Below are 24342 nucleotides of genomic sequence, written 5' to 3'. Positions count from 1 at the left end.
TTAAATATAGCTGCACCTACACAATTTTCCCCACCCAATGTCTCAAATACGTCTACCGATTGCATGGTATTTATTAGCATCTCTTTGAGCATGGGAATAAGAGATTGCAATGGTTTCATGTTCTTTAAAATTATTTGAAATCAATGTATCGTACAAATCTTTGAGTTTACATTCGATGTTTAAAGACAAATTGTCGCTTTGCAGTAGTGAATTTTGAAAATTCTTCAACCGCAAGATGGCATTGTCACCCAAAACCATTTCAACAGGTCGGTACCCCTGACGCTTACAGTGCTTCAAGTGTTGTTTTAGTTTTAATTCAGTTTGGAATCTAGAAATACACATTGGACAATAATAGCATTCACTCCTGTGTACTTTTCTCTCAGTAAAAACCAGACTAATATTTTCTATTGGAAAGAAATTGCCAATTGAATCAGGCTCTGTAGCAGGCTCGTAGAAAAGCCATAACAAGTGTTTCACTGATTCAATGAACAAAGCCCACACTGAAAATATGACCCCTTTCTTATCTTTACGTTGACCCTCTTCAATTTCCATGTCATAGTGTAAAACTGTAACATCAATCTTTAAATGGTATTTGGTCCACTTAAAAATGTTTATCCCCTTAAGTTTTACCCTTTTAGCAGTTGAAATCTACTTTACAAACTCTGCCTCCTCCCCACCCCCATTAATTTCCAAATCATTTAAAAGTGTCTTTCTAGCATCACTTTTTGGGGTTAAAGCCCCTGCCTTGAGGAATGTATACTTGAAGCGCTCTAGACCCGTTTAGAAACAAAAACGGTGTACATCTTGACAACCCCTCAAGTCTATATTATATTTTATAACCACCTTCTCCCTCCCACCTCCTAAAACAAATTCTCGTTTAAATTTTGTGTCATTTACATCAAAACTTTCTACAAATGAAACTACTGATCCACTTCACTTTTTATTGTAACTGTCTACCTTGTTAAGAATACTGCCTATTTATTCTATTAAAACATCCTTAAGATTGTGCAAGTCTAGATAAAGTTTCTGTATTTCAGTTTGTATTTAAGAGGGATAAACCTCTCCGAACTTTTCGTTTAAATAAAGAAATTTTGTTTGACAGATACTTTAATACTGTCCTGCCCTTCTGCCTCCTGAATCTATTTTTCAAGAAGGGTCAGAATCCTGCCCATATAGAAGTGGAACATGGAAATTTACCCGAGTGGATACTACCAGCTGTAACGGTGTTAAAGAGGTCTCCAAACTTAGCCCTAGAAACACAAACATTCCGCAAGGTGGTATTAGCTAAATAAAGATCAGGCAATTCATGCGGTGAACCAGCTCTACTTTGTCCTACTTTTGGCAAGGGTTTCAAGTTATGCCCTGGGGGAATATAAGAACGATGTTGGCACAATGTATTATTTATTTATTTTTTTTCTGTAGAGCAGGGCACTTTGTATCGAAGAAGTTGTTGTAGAAACTTCGAAAAGGGCTCAATCAATTTGAAATTGGAGTGGTTTGTGCACTTTTTAATAGTCGAAGGTTATTGGAAGGCAACTAACACCCCGTCCACGCCCACCATTTCCCGAAACACATCCAATCAAAATTTTTAGACAGCCATTTTATTCAGCGTAGTTGATTTCCAGATACAAATTATGTTTCTTAGGAGGGCCCTTCCCCACAGACCTCAGGGCAAGGTTTGTAAGTTATGCCCTGGGGGCATATAAGGTTTTAATGGAAGGCGTTGTCGTAAAAACTTCAATAAAGGCTTATTCGATTGGAAATTTAAAGGGCTAAGGTCTTTTGTAATAGTCGAAAGTGATTGGAGGGCAACTAATCCCCCTCTCACACCCACCTTTCCCAAACATATCCTATCAAAATTTTGAGACAGCCATTTTATTCAACGTAGTTTTAGGTTCTGGAAATTAGGTCTTTGAGGATGACAACCCCTCCAGAACTCACAGGGCAAAGGTTGTAAGTTATGTCTTGGGGGCATATAAGGTTTTTATATAACGTGTTATCGTAGAAACTTCAAAAAGGCCTCATTCGATTGGAAATTGCAAGGGCTAGTGCCTTTTTTTATAGTTGAAAGTGATTGAAGGGCAACTAACCCCCAAACACATCCAATCAAAATTTTGAGATATCCATTTTGTTCAACGTAGTTGAAAGTTCTGGAAATTAGGTCTATCAGGATCATGACCCCCTCAGAGGCCTCAGTGCAAGGATTGTAAGTTATGCCCTTGGGGCATATAAGGTTTATATAGAAAGTTGTTGTAGAAATTTCAAAAAGGGCTCATCTGATTGGAAATTGAAATTGCCCTTTTTAATAGTCGAAAGTGAGTGGAGTGAAATTAATCCCTCTCTCACGCACATCATTTCCCCAAAAACATTCAATCAAAGTTTAGAGATAGCCATTTTGTCCTACGTAGTTGAAAGATCTGGAAATTATGTATTTCAGGATGACAAACCCCCAGAGCCCCCAGGGAAAAGGTTGTAAGTTATGCCCTGGGGGCATATAAGGTTTTTACAGATAGAGTTGTCGTAAGACCTTCAAAAAGGGCTCCCTCAATTGAAAATTGAGAGGGCTAGTGCCCTTTTGAATAGTCGAAAGTGATTGGAGGGCAAATAACTCCTATTTGCATCAAAGAATTTATGTCTTTGATGATGACAGCCCCCCCCCCTCCCGGCCCTCAGGGCTAAGCGTGTAAGTTATGTCTTGGGAGCATATAAGGTTTTGATATAGCGTGTTATCGTAGAAACCTCAAAAAGGGCTCATTTGATGGGAAATTGAAATGGCTAGTGCCCTTTTTAGTAGTCGAAAGTGATTGGAAGGCAACTAACACCCCTGCCACGCCCACCATTTCTCCAAACACATCCAATAAAAATTTTAGTTAGCCAATTTGTCCCACGACGTTCAAAGTTCAGAAAATTATACCTAATAGTCGAAAGTGATTTAAGTGCAACTAACCCCCCTGTCACGCCCACCTTTTCCCCAAAAACATCCAATCAAAATTTTTAGATAGCCATTTTATTCAAAGTAGTTGAAAGTTTTGGAAATTAGGTCTTTAAGGATGACATCCTCCCCCCCACAGTTCTTAGGGCAAGGATTGTAAATTATATCCTTGGGGCATATAAGGTTTTTATTGAAAGCGATGTTGTAGAAACTTCAAAAAAGGTTCATTCGATTGGAAATTGAAAGGGCTAGTGCCCTTTTTAATAGTTGAAAGTGACTGAAGGGCAACTAACCCCCATTTTACCAAACATATCCAATCAAAATTTTGAGATATCCATTTAGTTCAACGTAGTTGAAAGTTCTGGAAATTAGGTCTATTAGGATCATAACCCCCTCAGAGCCCTCAGTGCAAGGATTGTAAGTTATGCCCCTGGGGCATATAAGTTTTATATAGAAAGTTGTTGTAGAAATTTAAAAAAGGGCTCATTTGATTGGAAATTGAAATTGCCTTTTTAAATAGTCGAAAGTAAGTGAAAAGTAATTAACCCCCCTCTCACGCCCACCATTTCCCCAAAAACATTCAATCAAAGTTTAGGGATAGCTCTTTTGTCCTACGTATTTAAAAGTTCTGGAAATTGTGTATTTAAGGGCAAAAAAACCCCAGAGCTCCCAGGGCAAAGGTTGTAAGTTATGCCCTGGGGGCATATAACGTTTTTATAGATAGAGTTGTCGTAAGACCTTCAAAAAGGGCTCCTTCAATTGAAAATTGAGATGGCTAGTTCCCGTTTTAACAGTCGAAAGCAATTGGAGCGCAAATAAATCCCCTCTCCATCAAAGAATTTATTTAATTGATGATGACAGCCCCCCAATCCTCAGGGCTAAGGATGTAAGTTATGCCCTGGGGGTATATAAGGTTTTTATAGAAAACGTTGTCGCAGAAACTTCAAAAACGACTCAGTCGATTGAAAAATGAGAGGGTTAGTGCCCTTTTTAATGGTCGAAAGTGATAGGAGGGTAACTAACCCCCCTCTCACGCCCACCATTCACCCAAACACATCCAATCACCATTTTCAGATAGCCATTTTGTTCAACGTAGTAGAAAGTTCTGGAAATTAGGTCTTTGAGTTTGACAACCCCCAAGCCCTCAGGGCAAGGGTTTTAAGTTATGCCCTGGGGGCATATAATATTTTTATTGAAACTGTTGTCATAGAAACTTCAAAACTGCTCATTTGATCGGAAATTGAAAGGGCTAGTGCCTTTTTTTAATAGTTGAAAGTGATTGGAGAGCGACTAACGCCCCTCTCACGCCCACCATTTCCCCAAACACATCCAATCAAAACTTTGAGATAGCCATTTTATTTAATATAGTTGAAAATTTTGCAAAATTATGTCTTAGAGGATTACAACCACCCTAACAGCCCTTAGGGTAAGGGTTGTAATTTATGCCCTAGGGATATAAGGTATTTATAAAGTGCGTTGCCGTAAAAACTCGAAAAGGGCTCATTTGATTGGAAATCGAAAGGCCTAGTGCCCTTATTAATAGTCGAAAGTGATTGGAAGGGTTGGCATTTTTATAGTAAAGATCGATGTTGGTATAATGTATTATTTTTTCTTTTTTGTTGTTGTTTAGATCAGGGCAATTCCTATCGAAGAAGTTATCGTAGGAACATCGAAAAGGGCTCATTCGATTGAAAATAGAAAGGGGTGATGCCCTTTTCAATAGTCGAAAGTGATAGGAGGGTAACTAATTCCCCTACCACGCCCCCCCACCCATGTGTGTATTATATTTAAAAACTAAAAGTTGCCTTAAGATTAAATCAAAATGTACTATGTTAATGCTAATTTACAATTTGACATCTCAGCAGTATCCCAAAAACGACTGAGGGTATTATGATCAAATTTTCGGGGCTACTTTTGCTCTTAAGACTTAACCAAATCAAAATAGCGTAAGTGTATCCAATCTATAAAAGAAAGTAAATATATTTTTTTGCGAATGGTATCAAGTTTTTAGAGGAGGTATGAAACTAAATTAAACACAATTATTTGTTTCCAAATTGTTAAAGGGGTGTATGCTGTTAAAAATCGCTGAAAATATTTCTCCAGCATACAAATAGCAGTCCAAACTATAAAGTCTTAAAAAACGAAAAGATTTAAAGTATTATTTTCTTTTTCCTATAAAAGACTATGTCAATATAAAACGAACAGAAATTAATTTAAAAACTTTTTTTTACAGATTAAGTTTTTCAAAGAAAAGTAAAGAACTCCATTAAACCAAAAATGAGCAAAAATAAACTCAAATAATCTACCAAGCGTGAAACTACCAAAAATCAGCATGGAAATTAAAACCATATTTGTATATTCATTTTTGACAGATTAATTCCTTATATGAAATGTTGCCCCCCCCCCCTTCAATACCTTGCTCTTTACGGTAAAACTGTTAGCATTTTCAAAAAATATTCCTAATGTAATTGAACGGCCCCCCTATTTCAGTAGACGCTCTTAAAACTTGGGACTTAAAAATCTTAAAAATATATGAAAGGCAACCCTTCATATATGGAATCATTTCTGTACGTTTTTGAAAAAATACCGGTAAACCTGGCTCACCCTCTTTGGAATATACCCCTCCTCCTCATGGGATACTCCTCCGTGGAAATTTCATCCAACGTAGAGTGTACCCCAACCCCGTCAAATTCCCTCGAGAGAGTTCCGTCCTTTCTGAGAATCCTCCCTCCTTGTAAAATTGCTTACGGACGATTCAGCATGAAAAATTTTCATTAGCATTCTTTCATTTGAAAAAGACTTCAATCTCTAATCGGTTTCTTGATCACTTCAGAAATAGCCCCTTCCGTGGAAATTATTTCCCAGAAAACAAAACGCAAGGAAAAAAAGCCCCCGGATATTCCCCCCGGAACATCGCCACATGAAAAATTTGGCAAATAGAATGTCAGACAATTAAAAAGAATTTTGTATTGGAATTCTGTCAAATCCCCCTAGTGTAACATTTCCCCTTGAATATTGGTACTTGTCTGTTAAACGAAACACGCCCAAGAAGTGAAGTTAGGTTCATACTAGTGAAATATACCAAAACTATTTTGGTATATACTAAAAAATGATTATTATCATATTTTGGCAAAACATGATAATAATATAATATTTTAGATAGAAAATTATAGAAACTACGACAAAGAACTATGAAAAAGCAGGCTGAGCATAACTCATTATATTAAACACCTAACCTACTTCCTAATCACCTCTATATTTTAAATATTTAATTAAAATATAGCTACATTGTAGTTTTTCTCACTCAAAACAACCAAATCATAACCGATTCTGATGAGGCAAACCGTTTACTGTTAGATATTACGCGTCGTAATTCTTGAATGCGTTTCATTTAACAGACAAGTACCGGAATGTTCAACCTCCCGAAATCTCCCTCCCCAAGGAAGGTTATACCTAAGGAAATCTACCCCAAGCACCCCCACCCCAAAAAAAATTGTCTGTATAATTCCCAATTACAATTACAAATACTTCCCAATTACAATTTTTTGGGATAAATTCCCAATTACGTTCATTGTTTACTATACGTAAACAATAGAGGAGTTTCATAATTTACTTGCCTCTTACCGCGGACTGTGATCATTTTAAACCTAAAGACACTATTATTGGTCTTTCAACTAATCTTAACAAAATGGCTATCTCAAAATTTTAATCAGATAATTTTGGGGCCCAATTGCCTTTCAATCTTTTTGGTCGCTTAAAAAGGGCACTGGAAATTTTGATTTTCATTTGAATGCACCCTTTCCCGATATTTTAGGACCATTATTTTGATACAATCACCCCTGGAAAAAAAAAAAAACAACAACAAATAAACACGCATCCTGTCTTCTGATCTGTCTTCTAACATAAATAGCAAAATTTCACATTTTTGCAGATAGGATCTTGAACTTCTGCAGCAGGATTCTCTGCTACGCTGAATCTGATGGTTTGATTTTCATTAAGATTACTTTAGTTTTAGGGGGCGTTTCTTCTATTTCAAAAATCAGGCATTTGTTCTCAAGATCGTAACTTTTGATGGGTAAAACTAAACTTCATGAAACTTTTATATTTAAAATCAGCATAAAATTACAATTCTTTTTATGTATCTATTGGTACCAAATTTTTTTTGGTTTAGAGTTTTTTTTTTAGAATTTTGGTTACAATTGAGCCTGGTCACTACTTACTTACAGTTCGTTACCACAAACTACTTGATTCAATAGATGTTCTGGTTTTGAGTTTGAAGGTAGACATTCCAAATTAATAGTACGCAAGAAAGTTCGCGTAACTTTTGATGGGTAAAACTAAACTCGATAAGTCTTACATATTTTGAATCAGCATAATAAGCTGATTTTTTTTTATGTTATCTGTTCATATTAAAATTTCGTTTTTGTAGAGGTTTGGTTACTATTGAGCCCAGTTGCTCTTTACTTCCCACAGTTCGTTACCACGAACTGTTTGAAAAATGTTGAATTTGGTATTTTTTGCCAGTAAGTAGATCACGGATGTATTGTTTTTTCGCAGGGATGATCGTAACGAACCGGGATGATCGAATTATTGTTCTCTAGTATATTTATCTACATTTAAAAGCCATATTAAACCAATACAGATTTTACAAAATAAAGCAGTAAGAATCCTCAAACTTTTTATTTCATCGCCTATTTCACTTCCAAATAAGTCTTCTACAGCATCTTTATATACTTATTTAGATATACTTTCAGTTTCTCAACAATTTACTTTTGGAGCAATCATTTTCAAATTTAATTATGATATTAAGAAATTACCGCCATATTACCTCAATAAAAATTTGTTCTCCCAATCACAAGACTAACATCGTTATAACAGGCGACAAAAAAAAGTATCTACATTGACAAGTATAGTACTGAGAGATCTAAATTTGCGCCGTTCATGTCAATAGCCCGGTGCTGGGATGCTAACAAGGATTTTATTGATACATTTTCTTCTATCCATTTAATGAAATGAATCTTAAATTTCATTTAGTTCAGGATTACTCTCAATTAAGCGTCTTTTTAATATGACTAAGTTATTTGTTTTGATTGTTGTTCTAGGTGAATGTGGGCCTCTCGGCTATCTTTTTGTATGAGTTTATATTTAATAATATTGATTTTTTTTTTATTTATATTTATATTTGGATCCTGGGCTAGGTACTACTTTCATATTATTGTTGTATTATTGTATCTTTGCCGTCGTAATTATCTTTGTATTGTAGCGTAATTTTTTATAGTATCTTTGTCTAGGCCTAGTTTTTCGAGCTTGTCTCCCCATGGGCCTGTGTCAAATATATACATGTATATGTTAATAATAAGATGATTGAACTTGAAAACTTGAACCAACAGTCCTAGAACATTGGGAGAGGGCTTATTTGAAAAGAAATTAAAATTTATAGTGCTCATTTTATGTGCCAAAAGAATTGGAGGGCAACAAGCCCCCTAAAGTGTCCCTTTTTTCTCAAAAATCGTTCGATTAAAATTTTGAGAGGTAATGAGGTAATGATGTTCGTCCGGACTTAGTTCCCATGCAAATTGGCGCATGAAGAACGACCTCCATGAGCCTCTGGATATTTGGCTAGCCACCAGAAAACCAAATGCATCTAGGGACGGTTGGGTTGGCAGCCCTCCTCCTGAATCGTCTATTGCTACGAATGGAACCAGAAATTTAGCCTCGGATACATCATCTCAAACTCCATCTCGACCCCAGACCTCCCATGGATGATTCCCTCTGAATATGGTTGACCAAGGTGGTATCAATGTGGCCACCTGGAATGTTCTGACACTGAACCAACCTGGTTCAAAGCTTCTATTAGCCAGAGAATTAAAGAAATATAAAGTTACAATTGCTGGAATCACTGAAACACATTTATCGGGTGATGGTGAGGAATACATTGGTGAAGGGTGAACACTGCTTGGTCTGGTCACCAGAAACGAGGAGGCGTTGGCCTAGTGCTGAACAGTACCGCACGCTAGGCCCTCTTGTAATTCACACCGGTTACACCCAGGCTCTTTAGAGCAAGGCTCGATGGTAAACTTGGAAAAATAACCGTAATTACCTGTTATGCCCCCACAAATGAAGCCCAGGAAGAAGATAAGGATGACTTCTATACCCTTCCAAGTTCTGAGCTCTCGTCAGTACCTCCCCATGACTACCTCGTTCTCCCAGGAGATATGAATGCTAGCATTTCAAAAGAGTCTGGCCTGTGGGATTTTGCTGTTGGACCCATAACAGTTGATAGCCTAAACGACAACGGAGAGATATTGTTGAACTGCTATCTCGCCCGCAATCTCACCATTGCAAACACATGGTTTCAGAGACCCGATATAGCCAAGTACACCTGGTATAGTAATGATGGATCAACGAAGAAGATGCTTGACTACAGCATCATACGCCGGCGATGGCTGTCTTCTGCGCAGAATTGTTGCACTTACTGAGGCAGGAACACCGACCATCGTCTTGTTGCAGCCAACGTTCCGGCTTCATCTGAAAGCTACAAAAGCCAGCCAGAAACCTCGGAGAACTGATACCTAACGTATCCAGCAAGACCCCGCTTTGGCTAAGCAGTATCAGGTCGAAATATCCAACAGATTTGAGGTTCTTACGCAATGCGATGCTAGTGAAGTTGTATGGATGGTCTTCAAAGAGAATGCTCTTTCAGCTGCAACTAGAGTTTCTGGAATGAACCAGCATAAGAAAAAAAATGAATCAGCAACGAGTCCCTCGCCATTATTGATCGCAAACAGGAAGCCTGACTTCGTGGGGACATGACAGCGTATAGGAAATTAAATAAAGAGCGTAACATCATGCTGCACAAAGACCATAAGACCTTTATTGACAAAAAAGCACGCGAGATCCAAGAGGCCGCTAAAATAAAGGACATCGGAGCCACATATAAGATCCTCCGTGAGCTCTCAGGTCAATACACTCATACTAAATCGTATCTCCGTAACGCCAGCGGCGAAAATATTTACAAAAAATCACAGTGCCTTCGCCAGTGGGAGCAGCACTTCAAGAAGCTACTAAACTCAGACCCACCTGACAAAATTGACGACAAGACTACTGCTGCGGCTGAGAATGCTACACCTGCCCCCGATGGCACTGGATTTACAGCAGAAGAAATTAAAGCAGCAGTACGAAAGCTGAAGAACAACAAAGCGCCAGAAGTATGTGGCCTGAGATCAGAACTCCTTAAAAATGGTGATCCATCCATGACCTTCTGGCTACAAGTGCTGTTTAATAATGTGTGGCGCTCTGAAATAATACCATCTAACTGGAAGACTGGCTTACTTGTGCCAGTCTACAAGAGGAAAGGAAGTAAAGCAGAATACAATAACTATCGTGGAATAACTCTACTCTCGGTACCCGGAAAACTCTTCACCATGCTGCTCCTCAAGTGGGCAACAAAGTAACTCCATCCCCTTCGTCGCCATCAGCAAGCTGGATTCATGCCGGGTAGGTCCACCACTGAGAAAATCCATACAATTAGACAGCTGATAGAGAGAACTCTAGAATATAAAGGGAAGGCATACATTGCCTTGGTCGATTTTCGATCTGCTTTCGACACTGTCGACAGACAGTCACTGTGGTTGATCCTTCAATCTGCTGGTGTACCTAAGAAAATTGTCAATCTGTTCAAAGAACTGTACAATAAGACCGAAAGTGCTGTCATTGTAAATGGCCAGCTCTCATCACATTTTCAAATTAGAAATGGTGTTCAGCAAGGCTGTGCTGCTGCTCCCGAACTCTTCAACTGTGTCATGGACCATGTTCTCAACAAAAAAATGCTGGCGCATCAGTTTGGCATCGATTTTGCTGGAATAGTTCTGGCAGATGTCGCCTCCGCTGACGATGCTGCATTAGTATGCGAAAATCTCATTGAAATCAAAACTGCCCTGGAAACACTAGCATCTGCTGCAGAAAAACTTGGTTTAAATGTAAACTGGACCAAAAAGAAAATATTACCTGTAGACAAGACACCATGCAGCCCCCTGACAACAATAGAAGTATATGGCCAAGATGTTGAGATAGTTATACAGTTCACCTACATTGGTTCAATTGTTTGCTCAAACGGAAATCTAGATGCAGAGATATCAGCAAGGGTGGCAGAGGCGAATGCTTTTTTCGGCCGCTTACTGAGAACAATATTCCACAAACCCCAAACCAGCCGTCTCACGAAAGCTCGTATCTACTCTGCCTCTGTAGCAAGTGTCATGTTGCACTCGTCAGAGACTTGGCCTTTGACACAGTGACAGATCATGAAGGTTGATGCTGTCCAGACAAAACACCTCCGCAAAATTGAACATGTTAGGGGGCTCGACAGGGTACGGAACATGGATATCCTCCGGTCCTTCAGATTACCACCCTTGTCCGAGCAGATTGAGTCCCGCTCGCTGTGTTGGTACGGTCTTTTACTTTGCCTACCCACTGAAACACCTGCCCGACTTATATTTGACTTTGACCCAACTGCAAACGGCTCGAAACGCCCCAGAGGTAGACCACGTATGAGATGGGTGGATATCATCTTCGATTGATTCACAGCGTGGGGCATTGACCCCAGTGAAGCTTCTACCTTTGCCCAAAACAGGCCACACAAATCAGCATCAATAAATAAATGATACCCAAAACGAACAGAAATTACACGAGTCAAACTCAAAACGTGCAGAAATTGACATAATTAGGGCTTACAACCCCTATGCCCACTTAAAGCCAGAACATAATTTGTAATTTACTGGAAAAAAGTTAAATATTTTCACTTTCATAACTTTAATAAATAAAAAACTATTAAGATTTTAAAGAATAAAGATGAGCGAATGCATATTAAACTGACAATGCACCTTCATTAGTATTTTTTTAGTAGAGTGCAAACTGTGTTCTGTTTGTTCTGTGAAGTGTGTTCAGTGAAGTGCATGTTTGAATTTGTTGCCTTTGCATTGAGTTGCTTACTGAATATAACGTAGCTTTTAAAAGCTGAAAAACCGTTGTTTTATTACCTGAAACTAGAGACTGAATCTCTTATCAAGGAACTGTCTATGAGCTTCGTGAAGAAGGACTATGTGAAGTCAACGAATGCATTTCGACTTAATGTGAATGACCCAAGTGTTTACCTTCCCCTCAAAATTATTTATTTAAATCCAAATGCGCAGGACTCTCTCTTTACACTAAAATCAGATCCAGGTGTGCCTTATGACGCAGTTGAAAAGAGCTGCAAAATCTTTTTACATTGAAGCTGTGCGGCAGATAAAAACTCGATTTCGTTTCGATGATGAAATTTACAAATATGCAGAAATTGTTAACCCTGTATTAGCTCAGTGACTATGGCCTGATTCCTTCTAGCCCCTTGTTCGAAACTATGGGAAAGTATCAAACGATGAAAACAAAATCAGACAGGAGTGGAGGAAGCAAAGTCTCATCAATGTTGAAAATATTGAAAATATGGATGCGGTTACCCACCTGGCGTTTGTTTTTTTCGAAAAAAAAACGCTTCCGGAAGCGAGCAATACACAAATCTAAAATCGGTAATTATATTTGTGCTTTCTCTTCCTTTTTCCAACGTTGTCGTTGAAAGGTTTTTTAGTGCAGTGAAAATCATAAAGATGAACAGACGGAACAAGCTTAAAACGGAAACGTTACGTGGAATTCCTGAAGACTGCTGCAAATGAGAAGAGTCAAGGCTTCAGCTATCATCGAGAAAAAAGACGAAGGTGTTACATCTGATTATGACTAAAAATTGATTTGTCTTGATTTTTTATTATCAATATAACATTAATTTAATTCCAAGATAACTAATGGGGTTTTTTACATTGGTGTGACAAGCAGTGTGCCCTTATAACCCAAATTACCAAAAATAACCATATGAAATAAATACTTACTTATTTTGACCACCATATCCAATAACCTATTGACGCAACCAATTAAGCACTCTGATTGGTCATGTGCAACAGAAAACAAAATTGAAATCTATTTCTCTTACTTAAATTTTTTGCCTTACTACAAGAATGTGAAAAATGCGTAAGTATTATATTGTATTTTACCTTTTCTGTTCAAGTTCAAGTTCAATATGGGTTTTAATTTTTAAAAAAATGTAAAAATACACTTAACTCAATTCCTTGTGCATTGGTGCACGTTTGGGCCCGTAATAATTTCACACTCTAAATACGGCGTGGCCTCCTTTCCTCGCCAATTTCCACCCCGAACCGCCATCAAACACCAATAATGTCAAAGTGCATTATAAGCAATTTTCTATCCTTAAATTTCATATTTTCAGTCACCTTTTTTAAAAATCCGTCGACAGATAACTTTTCCCTTTTTTTCAGTCATTTTTAATTGATTCTAACACAGTTTAATATGAAAAAAGTCAAAACAAAAATAATGTTTGCAAAAGCGATCGATTGGATATCATTCATACCAATCCTTCGTACCGATTCAAATAAAAACGGGGGTGGTGCAAAAAAAATAATAGAGAAGGATAAAATAATGTCAAAGAAAAACAAATAAATAAAATATATTCATATGGTCCAGGATCTGAGATCTGGCACTGGAATCTATAAACCATAACCGAAACACTGGATAAATACAAAGCATTTTTTTAAATGAAGATGTAAAAAAAATGTTTTGGTACAAGTAAAAGGTCTTGAATAGCGAAATAAGTCGTCTTGAACAAATGCTATTAAAAGTCAGCATAAAAAAGCTTTACTTGTGACTTGGAACGAAGTCAGAAAATGGGGAAACCTTTTGGAATTTTGGAATTGAAAGTGGGGATTTCTAGGGATCTTCCAGAAGTGGAAACACTGGTTGGGATATTGCCCTGAGAAGGTTACATGGAGCCTTTTCCTCTTCTTTTTCTTGAGCTTGGAAGCACACAAGAAGAAGCAGATATTCGTATTGCAGTCCATGTTGCTTCTAGTTTAGAAACGGAAGTTCTTCTGCAATTGTTCGGGCCAATGACACTGATATTCTGATGATGCATTTGTAACACTCATTTATGCTGTTAGCTAAGGAAGGGTATAATAAGAAGAAACCGATCCTTCAATTTACTGACCGCTTGTGCATTAGCTGGCTTTTCCTCTTCCAAGGGAAATGGAAATTCAGAATATTGGATTTCTGCACTGCCTTAGTGGCATTGACACGACGAGCTTTACATGTTCTGTTGGTAAGAAGACATTCGTTAAAGTGGCTTTAAACTATAATCTTATTAGTAAACTGGTGAAATTGACGAGAAAAGTCAAGATTGACCTTTTAAATATATCGAATTACGTAGAGGAAGTGATACGAAAAGCAACAATGAAAGCAAGAGGTGACAAGAAGGGACTTTGTTGATAATATTGGACTTATCTTAGTGGCACTGACACGACGAGCTTATGTTCTGTGGGTAAGAAGACACTCGTCAAAGCAGCTTTAAAATACAATTTTATTAGTGAAATGGTGGAATTGACGAGAAAAGTCAAGATTTACCTCGTCAATATATCGAATTAAGTAGAGGAAGTAATACGAAGAGCAGCAATAAAAGACAAGAGCAACAGGTGACAAGAAAAGCAGCAATAGCAGCCTATGGAAAGAATACTACTGACTTTCAACTCTCTGATTGACTTACGAGTGCACTACCAAGAAAAACCTTCCACATACTGAAAACAGCTTTAAATACCACATCCTTAGAGTTGTATATCACTGGGGAATCATTTTACAGGCTACGGAAAGCGAACCAATAGTTTTAGACCCCCTAAATTTTGGATTGGTATTCAGTTACGCTTTTGGGGTTATTCCTCTCACAAATGCATTGCCACAGTGGCCAATTTCTATAAACCCTATCGCCTTTTACTGCAAATGTAAAAAACATTTGAATTGGAAAGTGTTTTTGCGCGGGAATTTGCAAGTGTGACTTTTTTGTGTTTGTGCTGGGAAATGTGACCCTTCTTAAAGTGACAATGAGACGATGATCTACTAATAACTTCCAAGTATTGCTCCAATAGCCTTCAAGTGGGTCACAGAACTGATAGGCAATTTCAACTATCCTTACCCTATGCCTATCTACCTTAGTTCTTCCCTAGGATGGATGATAGACTATCTATCAACAAGTGAAATGAATCATTTTTTTTACAATTCTGAAAAATTTATGCCAGCTCCTCTCACAAAGACTATCTGTATCGGCTTTATTCTAACTAGCCACGGCTTAACTCTCAGCTATTCTACTAAGTTCATCAAGTTAAAAAATCAATGGAATTTGATTTTTCTTAGTTCTGCCCTTGGATGGAGGATAGACTATCTATCAGCAAGTGAAATTAATCATTTTTAAACAACTTTGAAAAGATACTCCAGCTTTCCCTCTTACGAAGACTATCTGTCTTGGCTTTATATTAACTAGCCATGGCTTGGTTCTCAAGCTTTTCACGAAGTTGATCAAATCCATGCTTCATGAAGCAGCTTAAATCTGAAATCAAAGATACCATATCATATCACAGAACAAGAGAAGATATGCGAGTGTCCTTTGAGTATGCCAATAGCATTCCTAATTAACAGCACTGATGAGCCCCCAATTGGCCTATGTACACTCTATGATGTGAGCGAAGAAGAGGAGAGATGTATCGTTGACTTGGCGGATGACCTGTCATTTCAAATATGTATTTTTGACTTTCTACTCTATTTTATTTTTACCCTTGACCAGGACTGTTCTTTTACAATTGCTAATCTCTATTTGTGGGTTATAAATAATTAAACATTATAACGATTATAAATGATTTCCCAATAAACTAATTGTGACACTTTATTCAATTAATCGATTAAAAATAACATTTAGACGAAAACAGTTTTTTTTAGGCGAAAACAGTTTTTTTTTATTACTAAATTGCTTACATTTTAATTAATCATCTTACAAAGGGCGTGAAACAATAGTTGGCCTTAGGGACAAAGACTATAGAAGTGACTTTGTATCTGCCTTGTTTTCCCTTTAATATGTTCCTATATTGATGATTAAACAAAAAAAAAATTTTTTTTTAACAGAAAGTAAGGAACGACGTTAAAACTTAAAACGAACAGAAATTATTTCGGATATGAAAGGGGCTGTCCCCTCATCAACGCCTCGCTCTTTACGCTAAAGTTTTTTATTGTTTAAGAAAAACAGAGTTGTGAGAAAATCAAACTTTAGCGTAAAGAGCGAGGCGTTGAGGAGGGGACAGCCCCTTTCATATACGGAATAATTTCTGTTCGTTTTAAGTTTTAACGTCGTTCCTTACTTTCAGTTAAAAGAACTTGTTTTTTTTATTTAATTTTTGAAAGTTTTCGAATTAATGCAGATTTGATTTTGGATCAACGTACACGAATAATTAAAACAAAATTTACATATTAATTTTACTTTTATTTGGTTAAATGGCTTTCTAGAAACTTGTTTAAATTTATTTACGAACGTTTTTATTAGTAATGAATATGCGTAATTTACGAATTAATTTACGTAACGTTCATTTATACTCATATATTTTTAATACGTATATTATGAAACCTGCCACCAAATAAATGACTCACTCATTAATATGAATTTACGATTTCGTTACAGTCATGTCAAAATGACCCCTTAATTACAAAGGCCGCTATTTAGAATAAATAGCTCTTATGAAAGTACTAAAAAATATTTGGCTTAAAGAGCGAGGTATTGACTAGAGGGTGAACGATCATACACGTAATATTTTATCTTCGTTTTAAGTCTTGATGTTACTCCTTATTTTCAGTTGGAAAACTTGTTTTTTATATTTAATTTCTGATCTTTTTTTTTTAAATAATGCTGGGAAATCTGGCACCCCCTTCATAGCAATGTCCCTTCCCCCATGAAAAATTCCTTCGTGGAAAGATCTTCCCAAATAACCGCCGACCCAACAACCCCCCTACTACCACAAAAAATCCCCTTTGAAAACGTCTGTATATTTTCTAATAACCAATACTATATGTTAACATTGGGTAAAGTTCATAACTTTCAGCCTCGATAGATAACTCTTGCGCCGTTGAGGCTGCAAGTCATTCTATCCTAGTTTAACTTGTTCAGTGCCTTGAAATACTCCTCCCTTTGCGATGAAAGTGGTATTAATCAAAACTGTATTAATAGTGCTATTCTTTGTGACTGAGGCTGCTGCTGAAAACTGGATTGATCAATGCAAAAAAGGTACTGTCATTTCTTTTGCTGTTTTGGCGCCATCTGTCATAGCCACACTCGTCACACTAAGAATTTATAAAAATATAGATGACGTTCCCTTCGTTCGCAAGCGAACAAGAAGAGGACGCAGAGGTGGCAGACAGAAATTTAAGATTGACGTGTTAGTCACCTACGGACGATTGGCCAGCCAAAAGCCTAAGCGTGAGAGGTGTTTAGTCTCAATCCCGCGCGTGAGCCTACCGCCCCGGCTGATCCCTGACAACAATGCTCCTACCAATGATTTCGGGTCTGATTGTCCTCCAGTATTATCGCCGCAGGTTCTCTCTTGTAAACACCAACTTCCAAACTTCCTTCTGAGCAACGTCCACTCACTAACGAATAAAGTAGATGAGTTAGATGTCATTCTACGTCAGAATAACATCCGTATCGCCGCAATTACCGAAACATGGCAGCTCGACAAAACAAGTGGAAGGATGGCTGGTTACAAGGTTTTCTTGAACACTAGAACAGACAGGATTGGCGGAGGTGTTGCCCTATATGTACGCGATGATATCCCCTGCAAATATTTAGATAACTTCAATGACCCTAACCATGAAGCGATCTGGGCATTATGGAAGCCAAAAAATTTACCACGAGATGTCTCTTGCATCATTATTGCAAGTATCTACTATCCTGAAAGTGCCAAGAACAGACGGCTGTTGGTATCCTACCTTCAGTCTACGTTAGACACATTACGTCAGCGGTATAGCCGCCCGGGCTTCATAATAGCTGGTGACTTCAACCAAACAAAGAAACAATGGCTTGCTAATACGTTGGGTATGTCACAAGTGGTCAAGATACCCACCCATGTGACCGGGAGCACCCTTGACCTTATTCTTACAAACCTTGCTCCATATTACAAAGACGTGTCTTCGAACGGGCCATTGGGCAAATCGGACCATCACACTCTGCTGATGAAGGCAAAAAGTGAAATCAGGAAGCTTAAGAAAATAAAAGTACTCCCGAGACCTATCACGAAGTCTGCTATTAATACGTACGGAATGTGGGTCGGTACTCACTGCTTTAGCGAAGTATACAACGAAAGCGATGTCAACAGGAAAGCAGAAATATTTCAGTCCCTACTCTATGAGAAATACTTAGAAGTTTTCCCGGAAAAGCAATTTGTCGTGAGCGAATCTGACAAGCCCTGGATCACTCCAAAAATAAAACAGCTGATTCGCGTAAAAAACACTGTAAGGCAGTCAAGTGGTGACGCAACGTCGTTAGGATTATTAAGAAACAAAATCGTTAGCCTTTGTCGCGAGGCAAGAAAGTCCTTCGAAAAATCCCTTTCGAACCCTGAAATAAAAAAGGATCCCCGTAAATGGCACCGTCTAGTAAGGCAGATTGCTGGAAAAACAGTATCATCCAGTATCCGCATTCTGAACGATGATGGGTCACTCGTGAGTGCAAATGACGTCAACAATTACTTTACTGACATTTGTACATCCTTTCCTGCCCCAACTAACACTGAAATAGAGAATCTACTGTCAATATGCCCTGACGAAGGTGAAATCAAAATAGTTGAGCATCAAGTTTTCAAAGAGCTGAACAAGTTGTGTCCATCCAGTAGCTCTTTTCCTGCTGAGCTGCCTATAAGGTTAATACGAGAGTTCTCTCTTTTCCTGGCCAAGCCACTTGGACACATCATCAGCGAATGTTTTGCCCAGTCAACTTTCCCGTCGTGCTGGAAACGCGCATTTGTGCGTGTTATACCGAAGACTAAAACACCCAAATCTTGCCACGAGTTACGACCGATATCAATCCCATCTACCTTTGCAAAAGTCACCGAGTCATTCATCTTACGTGAATTGCTCAAGCAAACGCGGGAAAACATAGACCGTTACCAGTATGGCGGCCTCAAAGGTTGCAATACCTCGATATACCTCGTGCGCCTAGTTGACATTATCTTTAAGTGGCTTGACAAGGGAAGTACCTTCATCGACCTAGCTCTCGCCGATTTCAGGAAGGGATTTGACCTGACTTGTCATCTTACGGCCGCAAAAAATATGCGAGCAATGGGCGCACAGAAGCGGTCTATTGCATTAGTGATGAGCTTCCTTCAGGACAGAATGCAGTGTGTATTTCCATTGTTTGAAGGTGACTTGATCTCATACTGGTCTAAACTTACCTGTGGAGCCCCTCAGGGTACAAGACTTGCTGGTTTCATATTTATCTCCCTCATCAACTTCCTCCTTCAGAATTTCGAAGAGCGACTCAAATTCGTCGACGATTTATCATTTGTCCTCAAATACCTCGTGAGAGAAGGTGTAATCGAACGTCAGTTCAGCGAGACCCTTCTGGCCTCCTTCTCTGAGGACTGTGAACGTTACAAGTTGACACTGAATGCAGATAAATCAATGATCCTCAGGTTTTGCCCCTTAAAACGTGATCTGGAATTCCCGCAAGTCCCTTTCCCTGTTGTTTCATCTGCAAAAATCCTCGGAGTCACATTATCGATGGACTGCACATTCACCGAACACGTGGAGAAGGTTATTAAGGCTGGCAATGCATCATTTCAGATCCTAGTCCTGATGTGCAGGTTTGGCTGCGACACTCAAAGCCTAAAAAATGCCTATATTACGTATGTGAGACCTCTACTCGAATATGCCGTCGCTGTCTGGGGACCTTTTGTCCAGAGCACCCACTACCTTTGCGATGACCTTGAATCTTTGCAGAAACGAGCTGTTAACATAATCGTTGGTAACAGAAGTGACGACTACAACAAACTCTTGCAAGAACTGAACCTTGAATCTCTAAGGACAGACGATTATCACTGATCCTGTCCCTCGGCAAGTCACTGCTATCTTCGCCCCATCACAGACTGATCCTCCCACCTGATGCTCCTGTTAACCAAAGAACCAGATCCCAGTCGAAGCTACAACCCCCTGTCTGCAGGACCAACCGCTACAAAAACCCGTTTGTCCCCACTTTCGTAGAAGCATACAACAATACTTAGTGTTATTTGAATTCACGTCTTAGGGTTTTTATAGTGTTATTTGTATTTTTTTTTTCATATTGTTGTAAATACGGCATAAATTAGCCATGGCTACGCTGTTCGATCTTAATAAACCTATGTCTATGTCTATGTCTATGTCTAGCCCTCCCCCCGGGGACTTCGGGGGATTAAGTCATCCTAAGGGACATACTTATCATATTTACAACCATGTTGAACAAAATGGCTATCTCAAAATTTTGATTAGGTGACTTTGGGAAAAAAATGAGCGTGGGAGGGGGCCTAGTTGCCCTCTATTTTTTTTCGTCGCTTAAAAAGGGCAATAGAACTTTTAATTTCCGTTCCAATGAGTCCTCCCACAATATTCTAGGACCACTGGGTCGATACGATCACCCCTGAAGAAAAAAAAAAATAAACACGCATCCGTGATTTTTGTAGATAGAAGCTTGAAACCTTTGCATTAGGGTTCTTTGATACGCTGAATATGATGGTGTGAATTTCATTAAGATTCTATAACTTTTAGAGGGGCTGTCTCCCTTTTTTCTAAAATCAGCCAAATTTTCTCAGGCGCGTAATTTTTGATGGGTAGGACTAAACTTGATGAAATTTATATATTTGAATTCAGCATTAAAATTTGATTCTTTTGATGTATCAATTGGTATCAAAAACCCGTTTTCTAGAGTTTCGGTTACCATTGAGCCGGGTCGCTCCTTACTTACAGTTCGTTACCGCGAAGTGTTTGATATTGTTAATATTGAGACCGTAAGTGATCTTTTTAGCACAAGAACGTTAGCTTAAGTCTGAAGTCAAAAGCTATTGAATCAAAGCCATGGGATATTTGTTACTTTAACACTAGACGTTCAAACTGCTAAAAGTGGCAGCTACAAGGACCAAAATGTAATTGGCTGCAAGTGAAAATCACTAGATAGTACTATTTCATATTTCAGATCATTTTTAAGGATTAAGCACCCTTTAAAGGTATCTATTCCTGGGTAGAATCATAATCAGCGGGTTCGATATGATTGGAAACTGCTATCAGATTGCGTGAAACTATATGCCTGGACTATATGTAAATATAAGTCTACGCTTAAGCACGTAGTACAGAGGTAGCCAGGATGGTCTTAAGTAGTTTAGAGTGAATGACGTAGTAGTTGGGAGTGGTTTCTTTTGCAGATTGTTCTAACCAAGTGTTTTTCCTGGTGACTCATACTTCGTAAACATAATGAATAGTTTTTTTTTCCTTTTCAAGTTTCAATCCATGTTTTTCTTATGAAATATTTTCTTTAATAATTGTTAAAAATATAACATTCTTAGCAGGACGATTTAATTCTATTCATATTGACCTAGTTGTTCCTTTCTAATTGTTTTTCTATGGAAAATGAGTGACTATAGCTTTGTTCTAATGAATAGTTTTTGTTCTTTTCAAGTTTTAGTTTTACTCATTACATGCCTTGCGACATATTTTCTTTAATAATTGTTAAAATATAATATTCTTGGCAGGACAATTTATTTCTATTCACTACTTGTTCCTTTCTAATTGTTTTTCTATGGTAAATGAATGACTTTTGTTTTGAAAAAGGCAAGATTCTAGCATGAGAGGATTGTAAGCTTTGGCTCTAGATCAGTAGCATCTGAACTGAAGTATCTCTGCAAAAAAGTGCTGAGAGATCAAAGAAGCAAGCGTGAATTTGTCAGATTAAGATAAAATCAATTGTCTTCCAGTGTCTTCAGACGCTAAAATTAATGAATTTGAGCTTCGGTTAATAATTGCATTAATATCCGTTTCTTTGGTTTGGAAAAGCATGCATATTTTGCAAACATGGCATATGGCGTTTTCATATTTATTAAAGAGTATATCCCCTCCCCCTAGGTTTCGAAAAATACTTTTATTAGTATATTTACTGAAACACATCCTTTTCTAGTATTATAAATGTAAAAAGAAAAAAAATTCCCCTTCTTTGTATTTTACAAATAAGTTTTGCCCCCACACCAGAATTTTTGCGATTTGGTGCCTCTGCTATCAGAACGGAAAGAGAAAAATAAAAAAAAACGAAAAGAAGATGGAATTCGTTGGATCATGCTCAATTCTGACAAAAGTAGCCCAAATCAATGATTAAGTAGCTTACTAACGAAGGTTTTTTTAATTGTAGAAAATATTCAAGGCCTATTAGTTTGTACCGACTCTTAGGGCTAAGACTTCAAAAATATTTTAACGCAATATTCTTTAAAATTTTAGCCCTATAAGAACCACAATAATAATTTTAGAATCACATAACTTCACTTAGGACAAAAAATTAATGAAACAAGCATTTTTGTCTTTATTTGTGACTTTATTTTTTTGAAGACAACAATTACGATGATTTTCTACAATGTGACCTTGAAACATGTTATTCAAAACTAAAAGCATTAAAACAAAATACAACATAAAAATGTGTGTTCAATAAAATCGTGGATTAAGATACATGTATGTTTGTGAGTGTCAACAAGATGTGTTCACAATGGTGTCAGGTCCGTAGATGACCAGGAATCCCTTACATTAAAGATTAAGATTAATAATAATCCCCCTCACCATCATTACAATATTTTATAGTAAACAAAATAATATAAATCTATGGTTCATTACTACAGTTGAACAGAAATTTTGACTGAATGTTAAAATTTTTTTTGAATATTATATCTAAAATATAACATTTTGATTCTTAGGCTGAATAATTAACAACTTTGCAAATGTCCCAACGTTAACAAGCAATGAAAGCTTGCCTTTTAAAAGCAAAAAACCAACAAAAAGTATTACAAGTAATGATTTTCAAAGAGAAGTAAAGGGCGATATAAGAACCTATGACTTACTTGACTTACAATTCTAACCAGGGGTTCTGCGTAAAGAACGATCAGATCAGGTGCCTCCTGGTTGGTCTATCACTAGCCAAACTAGCAGCTTATTCTGTAGGGATCTGGATTTGGGGGAGAATCGTACTGGCTGTGTCGTTCTATTTAGTAGGGAGAGGGTCCTCTTACTTCTTTCCATCCGTGAATGGTAGGGTCGAAGTAAAAAACAACTGGTAGTAGTGCGTCATGTGGCGTATGAAGGAAATGGATTTCGAGTGGAAAACTCGTTGGGTAAGCTGCGCCTAGAGAGGAGTCTATAACGGATGTCACAAAAGAGTCTGGCTGCAAAAAAAATATAGTTTGTCCAATGAAGACCCTCGATTCTTCACAAGACATTAAGACTGAGCTAACATCGACGGTGTTGTAGACAGATTTTGTGGCTGACCACGTCTCCGCTCCATACAGTAACAAGGTGGTGAATCCTGCGTTATAAATACATATTTTAGTATGGTGTCTTATATTTGGCTTACGCCAAATGCTGTTCCACCTCCCAACATTATCTGACGCTTTGGGTATTTGACTGTATTCTGTTTTGTAGTCGAACTATCCCTCAACAGAGTGGATCCCAGGTAGGTGATTTTTCAACCAAATCTATGAGGTAGCTAAAGATCTTGACTTCCTTTACAGCAGAAAAGGACAGGGAGCTCGACGAGCATAATTTTTATTGTATGCTAGTTGATCAAAAGACCAAGTTTCGAGGCTTCTTCTGAAATAACATGGAGATCTTCGGTGACTTTTTTGACGGTGTCCGTGTCTACGTCATCGGTGAATTCATTAACAAAAAGTACCTGGTCTCCAAACTAAAGACTAAATCGGAGGCAAATCATCGTGCAAGTCATAAAGTGGTCTATCTTGCAGTTTATGAGCTAGGGAGTGGGCACACAACCTTGCTGTAAGTTTATCTTCACCGAGAATGTAGGGCCAAATCTTCCATTGACCTGCACGCAGCTCTCCGTACCGTCATAGCGTTTTGAAGAAAGTTAGAAATATTTATGAGATAGGGCTCTATTTCTCAGTATCAGCCAGAGTAAATGGCAATCTAGGGAATCAAAAGCTGCCTTAAAGTTGACATTTGGCGGTGAACATTTTCGGAAAAACTCTCATGGAAACTCCATCAACTAGCACATAGTGAAGATTTGTTCCGTAATCGACCTGTTGGAAATTAACCCAGCCTGATTCTACGCATACAGGCAAAGCATCTTTCCATTAGTGTCATGGCGAAAAGTTTGCTGGAAATAGAGAGTACTGAATACCCGCAATAGTTCTATCAGATTTGGCGACCACCATTCCGTTTCTGGAGCGGCCATATATTGCCACCAACACGATTTTTCGGTGTGTAATCCATCTTTC

The 24342-nt window shown here is 38.0% G+C and overlaps 2 protein-coding genes across 2 annotated transcripts; both read left to right on the top strand.

The window, feature by feature from the left end:
- The first annotated feature begins 8710 nt into the window (after positions 1–8710).
- LOC148952780 (protein CFDP2-like) lies at positions 8711–9411 on the top strand. Its single transcript, XM_089087778.1, has 2 exons — positions 8711–8877; positions 8982–9411. The coding sequence occupies exons 1-2, from the start codon at positions 8711–8713 to the stop codon at positions 9409–9411; spliced, it is 597 nt and encodes a 198-aa protein (XP_088943904.1).
- A 330-nt stretch (positions 9412–9741) lies between these two features.
- Positions 9742–10386, top strand: LOC148952779 (uncharacterized). The gene has a single exon (XM_089087777.1). It carries the CDS (start codon positions 9742–9744, stop codon positions 10384–10386), a length of 645 nt encoding a protein of 214 aa, XP_088943903.1.
- The last annotated feature ends 13956 nt before the right edge of the window (positions 10387–24342 follow it).

The sequence above is a fragment of the Artemia sp. Qi Xiang Cuo genome, chromosome 4, assembly GCF_049724085.1.
Source record: "Artemia sp. Qi Xiang Cuo chromosome 4, ASM4972408v1, whole genome shotgun sequence".
NCBI lineage: Eukaryota > Metazoa > Arthropoda > Branchiopoda > Anostraca > Artemiidae > Artemia > Artemia sp. Qi Xiang Cuo.
Note: the sequence above shows the minus strand (reverse complement) of the source record. Positions and strands in the feature narration are given on the sequence as shown.

Bases quoted from the DNA above. Each gene is read 5' to 3' on its own strand.
- LOC148952780 (XM_089087778.1), top strand. From the start codon at position 8,711: ATGGTTGACCAAGGTGGTATCAATGTGGCCACCTGGAATGTTCTGACA. The intron at 8,878-8,981 runs GTGAACACTGCT...GGTTACACCCAG, and splicing joins GAGGAATACATTGGTGAAGG to GCTCTTTAGAGCAAGGCTCG.
- LOC148952779 (XM_089087777.1), top strand. From the start codon at position 9,742: ATGACAGCGTATAGGAAATTAAATAAAGAGCGTAACATCATGCTGCAC.